The 14,124-nt window shown below is 39.8% G+C and overlaps 1 protein-coding gene across 4 annotated transcripts in view; it reads right to left on the bottom strand.

Annotated features, from left to right (window-relative positions):
* KCTD5 (potassium channel tetramerization domain containing 5) overlaps positions 1-14,124 on the bottom strand; it is a 43,908-nt gene that overhangs the window by 24,503 nt on the left and 5,281 nt on the right. For all 4 annotated transcript variants that reach the window (XM_067534097.1, XM_067534096.1, XM_067534098.1 and 1 more), the window contains exons 2-3: positions 4,456-4,564; positions 2,448-2,539 (exon numbers count right to left, since the gene is read on the bottom strand). In XM_067534097.1, the coding sequence (XP_067390198.1) occupies positions 2,448-2,539; positions 4,456-4,564 (201 nt within the window). The remainder of the gene's footprint in view (positions 1-2,447; positions 2,540-4,455; positions 4,565-14,124) is intronic.

Here is a 14,124-nt window from a genome sequence, read left to right as displayed (position 1 = left end):
TGCAACTCCCTTCCTCAATCTGTAATTGGAACCAGAGTCTTCAAGCAATGGCATTCCAGTTTTGTGGCCCAAGAACTTACCCTTACATATCATACACACAGGAACACTTTTTTTAAGAGACATTTTCTCTGCTTTTTTTCCTTTTGCTTGTTCAAATTCTGTCATTCATTACCCTTTCAGAATAATCTTACAAAAGACCTGAAACACTTCAAACATTTTGCATGCTAAAACTCCTGAAACTACACAAATCAGTGGGTATCCTAGAACAATACTCCTTTGAAAGTAATATACTATGGAAATCTGGTTCTAATTCTAGGAAAATCATAATACCAGGCTGTGAGAAGCTGGCTTTCGCACAGTCCTCCAAACAGTCCAGATATACTGTCTACCCTTTTCCTAAATTTAACTTTTTTAAAAACAAAAAATATAATCCAGGCCACGGTTCCTCCCCAGGGCGATCTGCACCTCGGCTTTCACTCTAAGGAATGTTCAGACCAGATCCTAGACCCTCTCTGCCAAGAGATTCCCTTTCACTTCCTTTATATACAGGGCAGGGCCTCATCTACTGCAGCGAATCAGTAGGAATCTATCAGCATTTTCCTGAAGGGTTCCAGCTAACACAGTAGGTCAACAGAATAATCCTGCCACTCTGTGACCAGCCCTAAGGAGATCTGGCTGTAACAGCAGATCACATGAAGTCCCTGGAAACCAAGCTATCAGGCCATATCATAATACCAGCTCCAGGGAGAGATCACACTAACAGCAGATCCTGCATATAATTTTCCCACTTATAAGTATTTCTCTGTCACATTTATTGCAGGCTCATTTTTATGAAGAAACATTCAGATTGATTTGAGAAAGACTAGAATCCTTTCCCTTCCTGAAGGTGCACAGCGCTAAGGTAAACTGACTACAGGAAGCATATGACAGGAGCTAGAGGATACAATGAATAGCCTACAAGAAAGGATTAGAAGGGAAACTGTTCATACTCTAACAGGAGTGACTTAAGGAAATAACTGACAGGGAGTAGAAAGATTTGGCCAGTGGCAATGTATTTAGCATCATGCTTACAAAAAACAGACTGCGCCAGTCATACAGAGGTTTATCAGTTATGTTTCAACCTTTAATCCACTTCTGGCTCAATGACAGTCTAAACACTTTAAAATGTAGTTGCTTCTCTGGGGAAGCTATTAGGATATGGTTCATAGAATCATAGAAGATTTGAGTTGGAAAGGACCTCAGGAGGTCATGTAGTCCAACCCACTGCTCAGAGCAGGACTAATCTCAGCTAAATCATCCCAGCCAGGGCTTTGTCAAGTCGCAGCTCCTAGTGAAAAACTTTTTCCTAATATCCAGCTAGACCTCCCTCACTGCAACTTGTCCACATTCTTTTTGTACTGGGGGGCCCAAAACTGGACACAATACTCCAAAAGCGGCCTCATCAATGCTGAATAGAGGGGAATAATCACTTCCCTTGATCTTCTGGCAATGCTCCTACTAATGCAGCCCAATATGTTATTAACCTTCTTGGCAATCAGGGCACACTGTTGACTCATTCAGTTTCTTATCCACTGAAACCCCCAGGTCCTTTTCTGTGGAACTGCTGCCTAGCTTGTCGGTCCCCAGTCTGTAGCTGTGCATGGGATTCTTCCGTCCTAAGTGCAGAACTCTGCACTTGTCCTTGTTGAACCTCATCAGATTTCTTTTGGCCCAATCCTCCAATTTGTCTAGGTCACTCTGTTTCCTATCCCTATCTTCCAGGGTATCTACCACTCCCCCTAGCTTAGTGTCATCTGCAAACTTGCTGAGGGTGCAATACCCCATCCTCCAGATCATTAATGAAGATGTTGAATAAAACTGGCCCCAGCCCTCATAATAATGGCTTCTTCCTTTAATGGAAAGCAGATTATTTTAGATGAGATGAGAATGCTCTGGTCATTGTGCTTACCCAGCTCTACCCAGGATAAGAATTTAAACAGCAATTATCCCATAGTTAGGGGGTTTCCTATCACCTCATATGAAGAGGGTTTAAATTCAAAATCAGAGAGAATCTGCTGTGTCAGCTCTCTGTATTTTCTATACTATCCCCACAGAGTTTAAAGACCATTACAAGCAGGTTTCTCTCACACCGATATCCAGTCAAGCTTCTCAATGATTCAAAATCTGAAAGCATTCTAATGAACAAGAGTTTGGAAACATTCGGTCATGCTCTCTGGCCTCATGGAGCCACCAAGTACTGCAGGGCACTAACCATCCATTTTCTGTCCTTAGTCAGTGGGCTGAAGGCAGTATCAGACAGCCACAGTCCCAAATCTTGTTAGGGAAACGGTGAGTGAAAAAGGCACCCACCCAACGTCAGCAGAGGTGTGATAAATGACTGACATTAACAAGAACCAGCCCCACCTCCTATGTCAGAATCAGGAAGGTGCATTAGGAAAGGACCTCACCTGTGAGATTTTGCTGTCTCGCTCTCTTATTTTGTCCTTTACCAATTTTATTAGTGACGTGATGTTGTAGAATTCAGCTTCTTCCAGTACACCTGGTACGAGAAGAAACAATTATGCTTGAAAAGACAGTGTAAACAAAGATTGAAGGCCAAGGACTTCCAGTTAGTTTCTGGGAGGATCTCCTTCACTGCAACGGGAAAGAGTTTGCCTCATGAGCAGCTGCTTGAACAAGGTGAATGCTTCTGACCTCCTTCACTCATGTAATTCACGGTTTAATTTATCCTGAAGAACTGTCCTAGAATCAAAGCCAGAAAAACCTCTACAGGGCCATTTCAGGGAACTTGCTTTAGACTCAAAATACAAATGTTTTTTAAAGGGATGCACACATTTTTAGAAATGGCCCAATTAAAAAAAAAAAAAAAGTTTAATAGAGTTTAAAAGTTTAAAAACAGAAACACAATAAATGTCATTCCAGAGCAGACCTGGGTTCATCTAAATCCAGTGACCAGTCCCAGTTGCTTCAGAGAAAGGTCCAAAAAACCCTGCAGAAGGCAGCTATGGAATAACCAGGCCACAGGGAAAGCTTCTTCCTAATCCCCATTAGTTAGAGATTGTCTCATGTCCCAAAGTTGCTCAGAGGCTTTTTTCCTTGGTTGCCAACACCACATTGCAGTCTTATGGACAGAGTGCTGCCCACTCGCACTTTCAGCATTCCCTGCTTTCTCCCTCATATTGAGCATGTTTCACAATATTTTCCCACATTTAAATGTGATTAGTCCCTACTCACGTTTCTAACCTCTCTAGTTTCCTTTGTATCATCTCCCAGTCCTCCCATCTCTTATTTTCATTTCAACAACACAAGATTTAATCAATACACACAAATGATCAACCTGGATGATACCAGAAAATTAACAGGGAAGTCTAGTATTGCCCAACGGTGAAGGACTTAATCCCTGATAAATGCAAGTACTATCATAAATTAATTAAAAGTAATGGGATGAAAAGTAGAATAGTCTTTCAAAGGAGGTGGCAGGAATCCCATTGTTTAGGATACTTAAGACATGATTGGACAAATCACTAGAAGAGAGACAAAACAATTCTGCAATGGACCCCTCTCAGGGATAGACAGATGATACAGATTTTCTAATTTCTAGTTTCTGTGATTAGTAGAGAATGTTTTCAAAGGGGTCAGAGTTGATTTAGAGTATCTGTTGGATGGAATTCCTGGTGGTTTAGTATCCACTGGTCCCCATGGTGGAAGGACAGATTCATGAAACTGGAAACTAAGCAAATATACTTGATTTTTTTAAAACAGTGAATTTTTAGTCAACCACAGGATCAAGTAGCTCAGCAATGTGCTCCATGGCAACAGGTCACAATTTAAATCCCAAACTTCCAGGTCAGCAGGCGCTTACTCAAGGTAGCAAAATGCACCAATATCCGGTGTACGCACCAGTGGAGAGCTATGTCCAGGCTTCTTCCATCAGAGTGAAAGTGGATATGAATCAAGGCCGGTGAAGGAGTGGATTCAGAAAGAGTGCCCCCTAACGGATGTAATCTGAATCTCAGAAGATCCCAGCCCTCCCTTGTTTGTTCTTGGTTTACACATCATTTCACAGCTACCATTAAGAATACCGGAAAGGTCTTTCTTCCAAGATCATCTGTACTGTATGAAAGAGGTAAGAATGTCATTCTTAAATGATACCAGGCACCTGACTACCATGGCTGAATGTGTGCCTCCTAATAGTATTTCCAGTTCAGGGAGCAAGGTCAAGAATCAAACTCAGGTCTGTGCACAGCATTAACCAGCCTTAAGCTACTCAAGTCTGCCTGAAGCAGGGTAGTATGCTGTAGAGATCGGTCTGCAATGTAATGCAAAGATGAAAATGGACATTGATTTAATACGATCTTCCTTCCTCAGGCAAGCCAACTTCTCTTTTGTGGTTTTCACAGCAATTACAATACTGAGAAAGAGGAAAATAAACAAGGGAATTGGTTTAAGTCCTACCTTCCTCTGCTAGGTCCTTGTTAATAACGAGTTTTCCATGTCTGAGATAGTTCAGCACTGGCCCAAAGTAGGTTGGGTCTCTGTCTATTAAATAGGCACCTGTTTCATCCTGTTAAAAAAAAGCATCCAAGAAAACTCAATGGATTACATGCCCAATAGACTGTTGTGTTCAGCTATATCTACATCAGTCAAAGCCAATTTTAAAAAAAAAACAAAAAAACCCCCGACATTTTAGAAGAATCAGATGTCCCAGATTTAAATATTAGGGACTTGTCACTGCCAAGACAGTCCCTTTAATCTCACTAGTTTTCCTCCTCCATTAAGAGAGAGAGTGCAGAGACAAAAAGAACTAAAATCAGAGTTAAAGTTCACAGTGACTGAAACATCAGATCACTATAGATCACTAATAAAAGATCCAAACATTTAAAAGTTAAAAAAAATCAGCTGAGGTTAAAAAGCAATTCTTGAAAGTCAAGAAGCCAGAACGTTGCTCTGATACTTCAAAGAACCAGAACAACAAATGCTAGAAATGCCCCATTAAAGTACCAAAACTAACATGAACTGATTTCCTTTGTTCACACTTAACCTCAAAGACTGGTGGGAAAACCCTACTAGTGGTACTCCCAGGGGAATTCTGCATCACTGCACACATGCAGAATTCATGTCCCCTGAAGATCTCCCCCTCTTGCCCCACAGAAAATACATTCTGCTGGAGAGATGCTGCAATTACACCTTTCACCTACCAGAGGCAGCTGTGGCACCAGAAGAGAGGGCAGTTAATTAAAGGGCCTGGACAGCCAGCTGCGGAGAGGGAGGGGGCAGAAGCCAGGTGAGGAAGCACAGGATGTGGGGGGAGATGTGGACAGCACAGGGCACATGGAGCTACTGGGGGGCCACAAAAACTAGGGTTCAGAAGGCCTAGTGGGGCAGATGGGGTGGAGACACAGGTGCTAGTGGGATGAGAGCATTGAGACAGGGGCTGAATGAGACAGGGGGAGGAGGGCAGGTACACATAGGGACAGGGAGAGGAGGGTGGCTGAATGTGAGTACAGGGACACACAGGGACGGAGCAGATGTGCTTGACTGAATGGGAGAAGCTAGGAGTCAGCCAGGTCTTCATGGGGGAGGCTCCTGATCACCCTAACAAACCCTAACAATCCCTCACCCCTCTCCCAAAAATATTCCACACTTCTCTCACCCACACTCAACAACCCTCCAGATTCACTCCAGGCTCCTTCCCAGCAATTATTTCCCTGTCTATCAGCTCCTCTGTTACCCCTGACTCCCCCAATTGTTTGCACTGTTTTTGAGGGGTGCGGGAAATGTTTCTGTATTGTAGTTTAAATAGAATTATTACTTGGAGTTCTGTATTAATATGCCTAGTAAGGAATCTATTCATCAGAAAACATTTCCTGAATCTGTATTGTTACAGACATACTTGATGATATGTATTTGGAAATAAATTACCAAAATAACTGAAAATGGCATGATTATATTGTTAGTTTGACAAATAAAATATGCAGAATTTAAAAACATGTGCAGAATTTTTACTTTACTCCAGGAGTACAGTAGGAACATAAGGGGGAAAAAACAACAACGAAAAACCAAAGGCCTTCAACTGCATCTATAAATTACAATACAGTAGTTTAATCTTTTGCTTTAGGGTGAGATACCTGCAACCCCTATTTCCAGCCTGTTTCAGGTACCAGGGGACATCATGGGGTGAAGGATGGTAGTAGACTGAGGAAAGGTTGCTTGTGGACTACATTAAGGGAGCAATATGTAAGATGTGGTCTATTATCCATGTAGACACAGAAGGTTCAGATCACCAGTCTATAATTAATGCTTGGATTAAATATTTACAGTATGGCCTGTAGTGTTCTGTGGGATAGCGACCAAAGCTTGAGAATTCCACTTGGAGAGAAATTAGGAAACATTCCCAGTTACAGGGCTAAGGAAACCTGAATCATTACTTCCAAAATTTAAGTTTTCATTTTAAAAGAAAGTGTTCCAGATGTGAATGTATGTGACCAAAGCGGTGTTGCTCTCCCAAGTCAGCAGACAGCTCCAGTGCTGCAATTACACCTTTCACATACCAGAGGCAGCTGTGGCACCAGAAGAGAGGGCAGTTAATTAAAGGGCAGTTAATTAAAGAATGGAGAAGTTAACCAAACTGGTCAGTTTCATGAACGGTATTCAGCACTTTGCAGGCTGCAAGAAATTCAAGAATCAAGTATATTTCATTATTCTGCTGGGGAATGCTATAAACTGCAGAACAGATAGGCACTGGAGCTATTTGTAGGGTAGGACCATGCAAAAAATGGAGGATGGAGAAGAGAACAGATTAGCAGACACCTTTCCCCATAATCACCCAGGCCCTGACAAAGGTCTAAAACAGCATATACCTCTCCTTCTTGCAGTAGGCAAGAGGCTAAGGGAGGGGAATGAGGGCACAGAGGAAGGGCTATGATTGAGTAGCAAGACACCGATTAGTCAGATGATTATTTTTCTTTATTATCTGTAGTGCCTGGAGGCCTCAATCTGGGATAAGGACCCCATTGTAGGAGGCGTTCTACACCCACACAAAAACCAACAGTAACAGCCCCGAACTGCTTATAGTCTAACATGATATGGATTATGGAGCCTCCAACTAGGGTGCAAGGTCAGCAACCCTGATAAAAATCCAAGCATACTCTCCTTCCAGCTGGTGTGTGAGAGGTCTGCTGTTTTTCAGATAAATTTTCCAAGAAAGTCACACACAGTAATGTGCGTTTGGAAACTTATGCATAAGTGTAAAGTTCTGATTATTCAAACTACTATGTGATGAACACCTTGCCTAATTACACCTCAGCTTTTTTTTTTTTTTTTTTTTTTTTTTTAAGTCTCATGAGGCAGAAGATTATGCAAGTGAAATTTCAGGCAGATTGATTGTGTTCTGGTGAAGCTGTATGTCTACTTTGGGTTTAATGGAAAACTAGACAACCTTGACTACAAAAAATGACAAACAGCTGTCCATAATGAAGATGAGAACAAGTGATTATGTATGATGGAAAAATATATACAATCTTCAAAAAGGAATTAAGTGAAGGATTAATATTTCATACAAAATATCTGATCATTTATTTTTAACATCATAGACTGTAAAATTGCTCAGGATATGTCCATTACTACACATTACATAATAACTGCATTGTTAATGAACTGTAGTTTAGCCAAGTAGAGACCTGGTAATATTTGATAAAGTCTAGCCTTAATTATCTCTGTGAGCCAAGCTCATATGTAAGATTTTTTTTCCATTAAAAATTCTATTCAGTTAATGATATATTATAGATAGGTATAAAAAATAGCATGTTTATAAAATATTTATTAAATGTATACATTTAGATAAGTTGTTCTATATTTATAAAACCCAAGAGCAATGATCTGATGAATGAGCAAGCTATAAATTTACCCAATAAAAATTAAATTGACTAATGGGGACATCATCATGGTATGTGTTATAGATGATATATATAAGGTAGAGCAGGTAAAATATTCACCCTCACTCAATACAAGGGAGCATGAAACCAAAAGGGAAAACGTTTTTAAACTGATAAGAGGGAGCACTTTTAAAAAAACCTACACAATACACAAGTCTTTGGAACTCACTGCCATAATACGTCACTGAGACCAAGAGCTTAGCAATTAGACATACATACAGATAATAAGAACACCAACAATTATATAGAATTAAAAAGTCCCATGGGTATGGAGGGCTTCAGTTTTGTGGAACATTGGTTCATCTTCTATGGGGAGATGGGGCTGTATAATTCAGATGGCCTCCATCTCAGTAGAAGAGGGACAAATCTCCTTGGGGACAGGCTAGCTAGAATAGTCAGGCTTAACAGTCAGAATTAAACTAAGGCTATGTCTACACTACAGACCTTACAGTGGCACAGCTGTACCACCACAGCTGCACCGCTGTAAGGTCTCCCATGTAGCTATTCTATGCCCATGGTAGAAAGCTCTCCTGCTGGCATAATTAAACCACCTCAGTGAACGGCAGTAGCTTTGTCGGCAGGAGAGTGACTTCTGCTGACATAGCACAGCCCATGTGGGTGCTTTTGCTGGTGAAACTTATGTCAGTCGGGGGGGTGTTTTTTTCCCACAACCCTCAGATCAACAAAAGTGCTAGTGTAGCCAAAGCCTAATAGTAAAAATGAAGGGTAAAATGAGGAAAGATATGACCATTCAGCTAGCACAAAATCAAGATGTTGAGAACAAAAGCAATCAAGGAACCAAAGGACACAAAGAGAAGAAATGAAGTTGATCTACTTGGTATTACTGAAACCCTGGTGGGATGATTCATACTACTGGAATGTTAAAATCAATGATTATGAGCTATTTATGGAGGACTGAGCAGGCTAATGAGGGGGGAAAGTGGCACTCTGCCAAAAATGCCATTACCTAATTCCAAGTCACTAATAACTTGGAAGAAAACAATCTTGAATGCTTATGGATCAATGTCCTAACAGATAAAGCACATGATGGGCTACTAGGGAATAGACTGATTACTTCCTTATATACCTACCTATAATGTGTAGGGAAAAAAACGCTGTGTAATCCTGGAGAACTTCAATTTGAGTGACATATGCTGCAGGTCTAATGCTGCCAGTAATAAAACATCCTTGGAATTTCTAAACATTATAGATGACAAACTGAAAAAGCATTGCAACTAACATAAGGAAATTCTATATTAGATCTTGTCCTAACAGATAAAGAGGAACTGATCACAGAACTAAAAGTTAATGATAGTTTAGGTACAAGTGATCGTGATTTGATCACATTTATAATGTGCAAACAGAATAAAGTACAGCTATAATATATCTACTCGGTGCTTCAAAAGAGCCAGTTTCACAAAGCTGAAAACAATTATGAGCCAAATCAGCTGGGAGGAAGAATTTAATCTGAAAAATGTAAATAACTGGGAATCATTTAAGAACCCCTTACTAGATGCCCAAAAAGCCCCAATCCCACAACTGAGGAAGAAGGTTGCGCTGTTTAAAAAACCAACCCCTGGTTTAAAAGTGGAAGTGATGGCAGCTGTAAAAAATAATAATAATAATAAAATATATATATATAACAAATGGAAGAAAGGGGAAGTAGATAGTAATGAATGCAAATCAGAAGATAAGAACTGTAGAAGATTGGTAAGGGAAGCCAAGGGTACCAGGAGACAACTATGGCCAGCAGAGTTGACGACAATAAGGAAGTTTTTTAAACATACTAGGAACAAAAGAATCCTAACAATGGTATTGGTCCCTTACTAGATGAAAATGGTAGAATTATCAATAATAATGCAGAAGAGATAGAAGTGTTCAATAAATATTCCTGTTCTGTATTTGGAGGGAGGAGGGCGGGATGATGCGAAATCACCATATGATTAGACTACTCTTTCCATTCCACTAGAATCTCAGGAAGATGTTAAACAGAAGCTACTAATGTTAGTGTGACACTAGGTCAGAAAGAACAAACAGGCTTAAATAACCCAAAATCAAGCTTTAAGGACATGTTAAGAAAGTTTTGATACGGTACTTAGAGCCATTCCTTGTAGATAATTAGCCCAGCCATGTTAATAGAACCAAGTGTTTGAAGTGCATTGTTAGAAGTTATTTTTCTGTGTTTATCTCTTATAAGTTTCCCAATATGATTTTATTAGCAGGTAGATAATAAACTACTTTTCCTGTCTATTACTATATTCTGTTTAGGGACCAAAAGAAGATATTAACAGTTAGAGGGAATTTGAATATAACAATAGCATTGTGTTATTTCTCTTTGAAGTGTGAGTAATAGATATCTTTTAATAGTGATTACCTTATGCTAATGTACCTAATTACCGATGTACGACTAGAAAATAAATTTTACTTCAAAGACACAAGTAATTACCTATTTTTGACCCAAGGATTACTTGCTGTGATGTCTGCCTCAAATGACTGTCATAGCCCGCTTGAGGACTATAAGCAAAGCTTTGGATCTGATCCTGTTTATCTTAGGACTCCTTAAACCTTTAACGGGAGAGGTTTGGGTCGCAAGTCTATCTCTCATGGAAGAAATATACAGACGCTACATATTGACTATCTATTGGACAGTAACCTGAGAAACTTATCCTGATAGAACTTTTGCAACTCAATTTATCATCTCTGCCATGAAACTGACCTATGGATTCATTCTCATCTGTATGTACAATGATCTTTTAACCAATATTCTCTTTCCTTTTTTAAAATAAATATTAGTTTAGTTAATAAGTATTAGCTATAAGCATGTATTTGGCTGAGATCTGAAATATTCATTGACCTGATTGATAATGTACCCATTCCTTTGAGATTTGTAGAATTTTTTTTTAATATATGATGGACAAAGATTTTCAGTAATCTGCATCATATTTGACTGGGCTGTCTGGATGGAAGCCAGAGGGCTGGATGGCTTTAAGGGAACTGTGTTTTTGGCTTCTGGATAACCAGTAAGGTAATTAGAAGCTGGTTGTTGCTTTCTTGGTAAATTAATTTTTAGAAACCGTGATCAGTATTTGGGGGTATGCCTGCCCCATTCTTTACAGCTTATCCTAAATTGAGTAATCTCAGTGTGGCTCCCCTAGAGGCCAACATCACAGTTAGATATTTTAAAATCAGCAGGTCCAGATAACTCACATCCAAGAGTTTTAAAAGCACTGGCTGAAGAGATTGCTGGATCATTCATGTTGATTTTCATAAGTCTTGGAGCACTGCGGAAGTTCCAGAAAACTGGAAGAAAGCTAATGTTGTGTCAATTTTTAAAAAGGGTAAATGGGATGACCTGGGTAACTACAGGCCTATCAGCCTGACATTGATCCAGGGCAAGATAATGGAGTGGCTGATAAGGGACTTGATTAATAAAGAACAAAAGAAGGATAAATGTTATTAATGCAAATCAACATGGATTTATGGAAAAGAGATCCTGTCACAGTAACCTGGTATCTTTTATTGACGATAATACAAGTTTGATTGATAAAGGTAACAGTGTTGATGTAGTATACTTAGATTTCTGCAGGGCATTTGACCTGGTACTGCATGACTTTTTAATTAAAAACTAGAATGATACAAAATTAACATAGTAAATATGAAATGGATTAAAAATTGGCTAACTGATAGGTCTCAAAATGTAACTATAAATGGGGATCATCATTGCGTGAGCCTGTATCTAGTGGAGCTCTGCAAGGATTGGTTCTTGACTCTACAACAATTAACATCTTTACAAGTGACCTAAAAAAAATATATAAAATCATCACCGATAGATAGATAATAGAGAAAGTGATAATAGAGAAAGTGGTAAATAATGAAGAGGACAGGCCACTGACAGAGTAATCTGAATCACTTGGTATGCTGGGCGCAAACAAAAAATATGCATTTTAATACAACTTAATGTAGATGTATACATCTAGGAACAAAGAACATGGGTTATACTTACAGATTGGGAGACTATCTTGGGATAGAGACCCTGAAAAAGAGCTGGGGGTCTCAGAGGATAATCAGCTATCATCAGCTACCAGTGTGATGCTGTGGTCAACAGAGCTAATGCGACCCTTGGATGCATAAACAAGGGAATCTCAAGTAGGAGTAGAGTGGTTATATTTGGCACTGGTGTGACTGTTGCTGGAATATTGTGTCCCGTTCTGGTGCCCACAATTCAAGAAGGATATTGATAAATTCGGGAAGGTACAGAGAACAGCCATGAGAATGATTAAAGGATTAGAAAACATGCCTTATAGTGATAAGCTAAATAGATTGAGCTCTTTGAGTCTAACAAAGCAAATGTTAAGAGGTGACTTGATTACAATCTATAAGTATCTACACGGGGAAAAAGTATTTGATAAAGGGCTCTTTTATTTTTTTATATATATAAATAAAAAACCCACACAATCCAATGGCTGGAACGTGAAGCTAGCCATGAGAGTAATTAACCACTGGAACAATTTACCAAGGGTTATGATGCATTCTCCATCACTGACAATTTTTAAATCAAGATTGGATGTTTTTCTAAAAGATCTGTTCTAGGAATTATTTTGGGGAAGTTCTTATGGCCCATGTTACACAGGTCAGATTAAACGATTGTAATAGTTCCTTCTGGCCTTAGAATCTAGGACTATTTACAAGGGATATAAACCCTCCTGCTTCAGGAGCATAAATCAACCTCTAACTGCCAGGAATCAAGAAGCAACTCCTCCAATGAACAGGTTATTCTATAATTATGCAGCATGGGGTTTCTTGTATCTCCTCTGAGGTAATATCCTCCACTATGGTCAATACAAGACAACGGACTAGATCACCTGTGTGTGACCCAATATTTGTGTGTTCCTAAAGTACACATGTAAGTAGCTTGATTGTGCTGCTTTCATGTTGTAATCTCTAACTGAAGTTTCCAGCATCTCTGGCTATAGGCCTTGAGCAACAATTACTGTCATTTCTCACACAAGTCATCAGAATCACATGCCCTACACAAATGGAGCTCAGCATCTGAACTAAGTCCTATCACGGTGGATTCTATATACTCACCAAAATCTTAATATAACTAATTGGTTAAGTGGCTGAAAGAAAGAACTGGCCCCTCCAAGCTCTCTCCCTTGACCCACACTTGCCTGAAGCAGAGCCAGTAGTCTGTGATATCATCTGGACTCCGTATCCTAGTGTCCATATCAGACTTCTTGCCATCCTCTGACCCAGATACCCTCATATGCTATGCAGCCTCATTGATTCCTGCACACTATACATATCACCACTCTCTTTTCCTACCTACATTTCCTTGCGTCACCCATAGGACTTCTCACATCTTCATTCCTTCCTCTCTACTCTTCCATCTTCCCCACCCTTTCATCTGTTTTCCTCTCATGACCTACATCATCCTCTTCTCACCGTCATCAAACTTCCAACCTCACAAAATAGTCACCTAGAATATGCAAGAATCATAGCCAGACAAGACACCTACAAGTTCATTACTGAGCAACCCTTGACCTTGGTTACTCCCACACTTGAATTCAGATGGTCAGCTGCTGCTTTGTTATCTAAGTGCCACATAATTATGAAAAGGCCTAGAATCCAGAGTAACTGGTATTTCTCCCTCTACTTCCCCACACTATAGGTGGTGTGATTGTTACATTTATTTACAGGTATTCTTCCTAGGGAAAGGCTTTATTCTAGAGCAGTGGTTCTCAACCCGCAGGCCACTTGTGTCCCAAATCAGCACACAGCTGCAGCCCATGTGATATACTCAGAGACATATTGGTAGTATATATATTGAGTGGATGTGGCCCACGTAACACAGAGAACTGCGTATGCGGCCCACAATAGGTTGAGAACCACTATCCTAAAGGCATGCCTTCTACTTTGATCTACATGTAGCCAGGCTTGGGTTCTGTCTAGTCCTACCTGGGAAGCCAAGATTTAAAATTCCAACCAGAGAATAAATAGGAGATGCGAAGAAGGGAAAAAAAATGTTCCTAGGCAATGGGTGCAGGGGTTAAAAAATGGTGTAAAATGGGTTTTCCAAGCTTATTTACATTGAAGAGGCCTCCTCACTCTAAAAACAGATTGAGCTATCTGTTTATCCTTTAATAAAAGCAGTGTAGTTGTAGCTGTGTCAGTCAAAGATATCAGACAG

This window comes from Emydura macquarii, unplaced genomic scaffold (genome assembly GCF_026122565.2).
Source record: "Emydura macquarii macquarii isolate MOO-44397 ecotype Brisbane River unplaced genomic scaffold, CSIRO-AGI_Emac_v2 contig_3390, whole genome shotgun sequence".
Taxonomy (NCBI): domain Eukaryota; kingdom Metazoa; phylum Chordata; order Testudines; family Chelidae; genus Emydura; species Emydura macquarii.
This window is presented reverse-complemented; position numbering and strand designations above follow the sequence as displayed.